General features: G+C 36.9%; 2 protein-coding genes across 2 annotated transcripts; one reads left to right on the top strand and one right to left on the bottom strand.

The window, feature by feature from the left end:
- Nucleotides 1–1,059: 1,059 nt before the first annotated feature.
- Nucleotides 1,060–2,397, top strand: nkx2-5 (NK2 homeobox 5). Its single transcript, XM_087799143.1, has 2 exons — nucleotides 1,060–1,403; nucleotides 1,820–2,397. The coding sequence occupies exons 1-2, from the start codon at nucleotides 1,064–1,066 to the stop codon at nucleotides 2,395–2,397; spliced, it is 918 nt and encodes a 305-aa protein (XP_087655269.1). The 5' UTR covers nucleotides 1,060–1,063.
- Nucleotides 2,398–5,506: 3,109 nt separating this feature from the next.
- Nucleotides 5,507–8,038, bottom strand: LOC148071787 (vesicle transport protein SEC20-like). Its single transcript, XM_087798837.1, has 6 exons — nucleotides 7,943–8,038; nucleotides 6,968–7,060; nucleotides 6,806–6,897; nucleotides 6,650–6,754; nucleotides 6,455–6,573; nucleotides 5,507–6,263 (listed from the first exon to the last, which is right to left on the bottom strand). The coding sequence occupies exons 1-6, from the start codon at nucleotides 8,021–8,023 to the stop codon at nucleotides 6,067–6,069; spliced, it is 687 nt and encodes a 228-aa protein (XP_087654963.1). The 5' UTR covers nucleotides 8,024–8,038; the 3' UTR covers nucleotides 5,507–6,066.
- Between the last annotated feature and the right edge of the window lie 619 nt (nucleotides 8,039–8,657).

Here is an 8,657-nt window from a genome sequence, read left to right as displayed (position 1 = left end):
CATTACGTTAAAAACTATTCAAAATGAGTAAAAAACAGTTTCAAGAGACACGATATAAAATAAATAGATATTTATTAAAAAATGAAAATCAATGGTGAATTAAAAAATTAGAGCAAAAAAAAGGTTTTGATTGATTCCATAAATATAAGAACATAAGTATATACAAAAAAATATATAAATTGTATATTTAAATATATAAACAATAAAAAAAAGACAAAACTGGAAAATGGAGAATGGAAGAGAGGTTTATATTTAGCAACACATAAGGATAAAAAATAAATAACATAACAAAAATATAAATATTCGAAAGTAAAAGTTCTTAAAACTGCGAGATGACTTAATGTCTAATTCAGTATCAAGAATATAATCACAAAGAAGTGTACAATGTAATCACCAAATAAATAATAAATTTAATATTTAAAGACAAATATGAAGTAATTTTTATTTGTATAGCGCTTTTCCAGACCAGGGTCACAAAGCGCTTAAACAATCAAAACAATATTCAATAAAGTATATACTTTAAAGATCAAGATAAAACTCATAACACAACAGGAGTTCCAGAAAATCAAGGAAAAGCCTGAACAAATAAAAACGTCTTAAGATGTTTCTTCAGTAGACTCCTGTTTAAATATATAGTAATATAATAAATATATATACACATATATATATATATGTATATATATATATATATATATATATATATATATATATATATATATATATATAATTAATTGTTTTTAAATTCAATTTAAAAAAAGGTACTTTTTCGCTGCTGTGTTTCGTTACCAACATGTGTTCGTATAGATTTGTTATTTACATCCGACATGACAGAGAGTATATGTTGGCCCCACGGAGGGTCCACTGCCCCCCCTCCTCCCACCTCCTCCCCTCGTCACACAGATAGTCCGAGACAGAAACAGTTGACAACTTCAAACTTCTCTCCTGACCAGTCCGGACCGAACCGACACTTGAGTTCGGTCCATCTCGCCGAGGAGGACGAGAGGCACTTGGACTTGTCACGATACTGACTTGTTTCTCCCTCATGACAATTTAATAGTTGGATATGTTTCCGAGCCCCAGCACGACCACCCCCTTCTCCGTCAAAGACATCTTAAACCTGGAGCAGGGTCAGGACCTGGTGCTGTCACATCTGGACCTGACCTCCAGAGTCCCGGCCTCCTCCTCCTCCTCCTGCATGCTGGCCCGCCTCAAGCAGGAGCCCCTGCGGGACATGTCGACGATCGCCTCGCTGTTTGGAGAAGACCCCTCGGACCCCCACAGACCCCCCGGCAGAGGGGCCACTTTTAACTTCCCTGGGAGTTTCTATGGGAAACCGCTTGTGGATATGGATCTGGTCAAGTTCGGGAAGCAGCGGGACGTGTTCGAGGAGAAGCTCGGGAAAGGTGAGTCGGAGAAACTAACTAATAAAAAGATATTTAATGATTTATATTCAGATATATATTTAAAAAATATTTTTATTTATTTATTATTTTTTTTATGAAAAATTGCTGTATTTTCTGTGGATAATTTGGAAAAAAACAATAAAGTTTACCTAACCTAACCTATATATGGAAACCACAAATAATCTTTTTTGTGTTTACAATACTTGCAATAAAATTGTCTGATTCTGAAATTAAACTTAACTTCGTAAATCACATATATATCATTTATATTCATCTATATAAGTAATTAAAACACTCTTAATATATCAAGATATTTAAATAAAATGTACATTTTGCTTTGATGCCATCACTGTAAAAACATTTAAAATATTTTATCTTTTTAAAATTCGAATTGTTATTTTCAACGTGTGTCCCAGAGGAGCACCTCTCGCCGGTGGAGCTCCCGGAGGAGACCAAGGAGGAGCCGGAGCGCGCGAAGGCCCGCAGGAGACGCAAGCCGCGCGTGCTCTTCTCGCAGGCGCAGGTGTACGAGCTCGAGCGACGCTTCAAGCAGCAGCGCTACCTGTCCGCCCCGGAGAGAGACCACCTGGCAGGGGTCCTCAAACTGACCCCCACCCAGGTCAAGATCTGGTTCCAGAACCGCAGGTACAAGTGCAAGCGGCAGCGGCAGGACCAGAGTCTGGAGCTGGTGTCGCTGCCTCCGCCCAGGAGGGTCTCTGTGCCGGTCCTGGTCCGGGACGGGAAGCCGTGTCTCTCCGGGGACTCGAGCGGCTACAACCCGCCGTACCTCAACCACTTCAGCTACAACAACTACCCGTCCTTCAGCAACTACCCCAGCGCCGCCTGCACCTCGAACTACCCGTGCAACTACCCGGCGGCCTCCGTGCAGAACCTGCAGTCTGGCGGAGGAACGTACGTGAACTTTGGGGAGGTCCAGAACTCTTTCTCGTCCGGCGGCGGCGTGGCCTCTTTACATGGCATCAGGACTTGGTAGAACCCTTCGGTACTAATGCATGCGTGTGTGAGACTTTCATTTAATATCATTATAAGCACTATATGAGAGTTTTTAATTTAACAATAAAATCATATTTAAAGACAAGAGATTATATTTCCTATATGTGCTCTAGAATAATCCACATTTGCTTTTTTATTTCAAGTATTATATATATATATAAGGATCAGGCGATACGATATTACAATACAATATATTGCCATATATTACGATACTGAAGGAACCATGATATATATTTGTATTATTGCCGAATACTCACCCGATTCGCCTAATACTTGACTCTGGCATTTAATAATTAACAACAACATGGCTCTTGACAATATTGTAACTGCTTTTATTTTTATTTTTTTTAAACAAAATATGCCCAAATATTTGCTTTAAAAGCTGCTGGAGTGGTTTATAATCCCTAGTCCTAAAATAAATAAATAATAATAAATAAATAGAAATCTTTAAAAAAAATCTTGAATCAGATTCATTCCATTTTAATTGTGCTTTCAATTATATTTACTGACTTTTTTTGGATAAAATAGTAAAAATAAATCATATAGAGTTTGTGCTTCAAATATTTCTACTCGTTTACAGGTTTATTTTTTGAATAATTAAATTTTATTTATAAGCATCTTGTGAGGAGTCACAGGCAAATGTTAATTGAGAGAAAAATACTATTGTTTTTCAAAACAAAACATGTTTCAGACATTAATAATCGACAGGACAGATATCAGATCAATTATTTTTCCACTGGTCTAAAGAGTTTAATGATCCATCCACATGCCAAAGTGAGAAACGCTGGTTAAAATGTTCAAGTGGTCATCGCACAGCTTCCTCCAGCGTGCTTCAGCGAGGTCAAAGGTTTTTGTCAGTTTACACGTCTTACAACCGGCTGTCAGACGCACGATCACTCAACTGGTGTGTGTGTAAACGCTGCCGTTCTGAGCGTCCGACTGTTGCTTTTAGAAGACTGTGTTGAAACTAGTTTCATTTTGTCCACCAGCACTCATTTGTTCTTCTCACGTTCACTTTTAGAGCTTTTAAATAAAATAAATTAAATAGACACATTTAATATAATAGTTCATCTAATCTGTGTGTGAAAAAACTCCCATAATTTAACATGTATTCAGTGTATACTAGTAAATGTACCCACATACAAAAATAAGCCGTCATGTTTATATTAAGTAGGCAAACTTCTTTAAACCGATTCCTTCCTTAAGTGTTTTATCTTTAAAAAATTTAACACATGGATTACAAAATTGTTAAATTTATAAACAAGTTTTACCATAACATATCCGAGTTAATTCTTTGATATTATATATATATATTTGCTAATTGATACTCTTAAAAAAAAATCTTATTTTCTCACTGCAAAAAAAAATACAATTGAATTTAATAAGAAAACTTTTCCCATATAATATTATTCAGTTATTTTAGGGTAAAAAGTTCAATTAAAACTATATTTTAATGCATTTTCTAAACTTATACTCAATGCTTGATTTTATTTTTGTCACAAATCACATATCACCCTGAAACACAATCGGACCATTACAAACGGTTTCTTTAAGTGAAAATAAAGACAGCAGAGAATTCAAAACCCATGCAGGAGCCAAGCTCTTAAACAGGCAGGTTCCGAGAAAAGGTGATATTAATAATTTGCTCTATTTGGACATTAAATGAGGTCAGTTAATCCCAACACCCAACAACCATTACAAAAACAATACAGAAACAATGATATACAACTTAAAGTTACAAAGAAAAGTGAAGCAATGTTTTGAGTCCTAAATTCCCGCTATCTTGGGGAATCGTACTCGACACTATCGCGGCGCTAAATTGAAGAATCTGCTGGACAGAGGAGCAGAAGTCGAGCTGAAGTGTCCAGTTATGAGACCAGAGCGCGGTGATCGACTGGAACCACTTCACACGAGTAAGAGATGCTTAGACGTCTCTCCAGTGCCTCCACGCACTTTGTCTCGCTTTCACAGCGACACAACAGAAACATGCATTTGTGTCACGGCCTGATGACTCTGGCGGCCAAATATTCTCAACTCGAATGTTCCACCTGAGGGGTGGGGGGGGGGCAAGGTCACGCCGCCCCCCTCTGCTCACCCTCTCCTGCTAGGTGTTGAAAGGCAGACGTCAGATAAGAAATCCGCACAAACCTAAATATAACCCCCCCTCACCCTCCACCTACGCTGGAAAAGGGAGAAGGGAAAACTGGCGGCATAATGTGCTTTTCCGGGTCTTATCTGAAGAAAGACAGGGATGCATGCTGGTCTATCTCTGCTGCTGCTTTTCTGCTGCTGTCTACACACACGCACAGAGTTTCAATTACCCAGCAGCCTTTTCTCCATTCAACAGAGAAATCTTTAAAAAACAAAAACAATATCCTAACATCATATATATATAAAGATCACTACTGATCTGTCACTAAAAGCTTGAGGTTAAAGGAACTCCAAGATTTTTTTAAAAGAATGTGTCAAATTCCAATGAATTTAAATGAAAGTATTTCATCTAATCTATACAATCCATCTGAACTAACTCTCTTCAATCCTCCACTTTCTTGGGGGGTTATTCGACTTTTAGATTTATTTTCAATACCAGGGCAACAAGCAGGTCATTCAGTTGGTAATTAATTAATAAATAGATTTTGGTTCGTAAGAAGTTTAAAAGGGTTGGAATCTATTTACTCCGGCCTGTGACCAGGACTTCCCTCTTTACAGAAACCTTCTACAGCTCTTCTTGGGAAGAACAGAAGAATTCCCAGGATAACTTACTGTCATATATATATTAAAATGTTTAACAAAATGTTTATATAATTTCATCAATTAAATTATATAAAAATTTGTTAAACATTTTAAAACCCCCATGACAGTAGAAGGAAACAACGGGAAAAGAGAATGTTAAGGTTTTTAAGTAGGATTTAAATGGTAAAAGATAAAAGACTGTTTCAGTTTATTTTACTCTAAACTATTAAGGAGAACATAAAAACCGATTCTGGCCTCGCCGTTCAATTAATCCAGGCGTGCATTTGAGGGGAAAAAAAAGGAATCTTGCTGTAAAATACAGTTTTTGTAAAACAGAAACAACATTATTGGGAAACTTGTCACTTAAAATCAGTTTATATCTATTACACATGTGCAGGGTGAATCGTTTTATAAATCAATGCTAATAACATTTTACAATATTGATTACAAGAACATGAGGTTGATTATTTGACATGGACTTCCTCGAGAGGTAACCCATAGCAACAGCCTGTAGAGGGCAGAGGACACATGAAGTAGAACTGTTGTTTAGGATAAGGAGGAGAAAAAAATGACATTGTAATACAGTGTATTCAGGAGCAGATTCTGTATCGAAATTAATCGAATTGGAACCAAATGAACCGAATAAACTTAGAGAAGACGTTGAATCAAGTTTTCTTATCGTTCTTGCTGACAAATTAAATAAAAGTGATTTCACTCTAAAGAACAAGTCCACTTGAATCTTATTAACGAAGTGGTCTTGATGAATGAATCAGCTAAGGCTCAATCTGCCTGATAAATAAAAAACATTACACAGACGACAGGATTACTCGTGAGACTAGTGAACATTCCAGAGCGAGCCCAGTGACGGAGCAACAGTCCCGCTCGTCTCTAAAGCCGAGCGAGTGGCGAGCGAGGGTCACAGGAAAGGAAACAGTCTCTTCTTGAGAATGTAAAGAACCGTGGCGAGGAAGAGGGCCAGCGCCAGGAAGATGAGCAGTTTATCGGTCAGCTCTCGCCGGTTGTACTTGGTAATGAGTTTCCTCCCGAGCTGGATGGTGCCAGTCATGTTCTTAAACTCGTCATTGGTCTCTTGGACGGTCCTGGACGAGGTGGCTTCGAAAAGGCAGAGAGATATTTTTTAATATCTAGTTCTCTCGTGTGCAGATTTTAAATATATCTAAAAATGATTTATTTGAATTTCTTACATACTTCTATCGGATTTATACTCTGTATCCTTCTAATAAAGTGAAGTTTGTGTCTGTAAATGACCTCTAAGGTGCAGAATCATCAGCCCTTCCACTGACCTAGCGTCGTCATGCTCTCCTCGCTCTGCTGGACCTGCTGCGCCATCATCCTGCTGATGCTCATCAGGTTCTCTGTGATGTCGCTGGAGGTCTGAGCCAAACCTTCTTTGGTCTTCTTCCTTCAAAGTGAGATTCATCAGTAAATCTTGAAAATACATTCAGTTTTTATTTTAATGCTGTGGCTCCTCCTCCCACCTCTGCCTCACGTCGCTCTCCTCCCCGCTGAGGAGCTCCTGCTTCTCCATGTTGTCGATGGAGAGTTTACAGGCCAGGTTCGCTTTCCTCCACGCCGTCTGGTTACTGAGAGGAAAAAGTCATTTTGAAAGCGAGAAACGTGAATAAGAACTTTACCTCATCATCTGTTTCCTGTGTCTCTCCGTGAGTCCCATCAATTCTTGCTTGTCCGACTCTTTATCTTGTTCCATCGCCATCTGCTCCAAATCCTGTGTAATTATATAAAAGAAGATTCTTTTATTCCGCTCCGACTTTTATTTTTTATTATCACACTTTTACCTGAATACGCATTCTGAGATTGTGCAAACTCTTTTTCACGTCCCCGTTCAGAGCCGTCAGTTTGCTCTCCGGACCGCTGCACTGGTGAATGTCCTGGAACAAAAAACACATGTTTAATGCAACAAAGCTTCAGGAAAAACAACTTCAGTTACGACATTTTTATTCGTGAAGGCTTTTCATTGATTTTCTGAGACTGCTGTATTGTTCTCTGTATTATCTTGATCTTTTAAGTATATCTTTTATTGAGTTTTGTTTTGATTGTTTAGGTGTTTTGTGACCCTGTTCTGGAAAAGCGCTATATAAATATAATTGACTGACTTAATTATGTTGAGGTTTAATGAGGTTTAATAAATATTTCCCTACCAAAAAAATAATAAAGAAATAAATGAACAATGAAGATAAAACATTACAAATCTCAATGCATTTCATCATACTTTTATTGTTTCCATCAAGCTTATAGTTTAGCTATAAAGTTAACGGTTTCTGGTTTCAAACGTCAGTATAATCAGTTGCTGTGGTTGTAATAATCATAATCACCACTAGATGTCCCCATATTCACCCCAAATGCTACTTTCGTATTGAATGAGTTAAAAACGTTATTGTATTTTCATTTATTTTTTAAAATTCTACTAAACATGAACATCCACAGTATATTTTGGACACACTTCATGTTGTAAGTTCCATGTTGAGGACGAAAATTAAAAAAATATTAAATAACGAGTAATTTCTGATTTAGTTTTATCAAAATTTTGAACGCTGCTATTTGTTACAGGTTAAGTACATTAAGAGAAAATGCACACATCATTTTTTTGGTGGAAAAAAAATCATTAACTTTAAACAAAATATGCTGCATTCTGACGTCATCATAAAAACACTGCACCGGTCCGGTTAAATAATATCGTTAACGTTAAAATAACAGTGACTCGTTAAGCACTGTAACAACCAGAAATATTAACAGAAATAAAACAGTCGCACCTGGACGAGAGCTTTAATTTCCAAGTCATGTTTCAGTATTTCTTGCTCGCATATTCGTACGTGGACTTCTGGGGTCGCCATCTTGCATACGTAGCCGCCGACTGCAAGTACGGGAAGCAGGAAGGACCTGTCGCTGCTTGTTCGCCTTTCGTGTGAATTGAACAAATATTGGAGGATTTACAATATACTTATTTCATTTACTTAGAAATTAATATTCGTTTCTGAGGAGCAAATAAAACAGCTGTGTAACTACAAAACATAAACAAATGATAAAGTAAAATTTGAGTAAGCTAAAGATTTGCATTTTATATTTATTAACACATCAAGTCCTTTCAGTAAACATGTTTAAAATAAGGAGATTTTTTTTAAATACATAAAAGGCAAAAGAAAAGAACATTTCGGAAGAGTGGAAGCATCTTAGGGTTTTGTTTACAGGTGAGGGGAAAATAGATATCTGGTGGCATTACTTTTACTTGACTCAAAATGTAATAAATAAATATTAATATTTTGACCTATAAGGTTGTTTAGTCTAAGAAACAATAATTATTGATGTCAAAAACTGGTATTAAAGGAAAGACATTTCAGAGAATATTCAGATACATCGAGCCTCCAATTATTAATGAATTCATACTTTCTGGTAAAGACAGTTTGGTAAATATTAATTTGGTCTTTTATCTAGACTGCTAAAATATTTAACCCCGCTAGTGTAAAGGAA

Source organism: Callionymus lyra, chromosome 9 (genome assembly GCF_982586985.1).
Source record: "Callionymus lyra chromosome 9, fCalLyr1.hap1.1, whole genome shotgun sequence".
NCBI lineage: Eukaryota > Metazoa > Chordata > Actinopteri > Syngnathiformes > Callionymidae > Callionymus > Callionymus lyra.
Note: the sequence above shows the minus strand (reverse complement) of the source record. Positions and strands in the feature narration are given on the sequence as shown.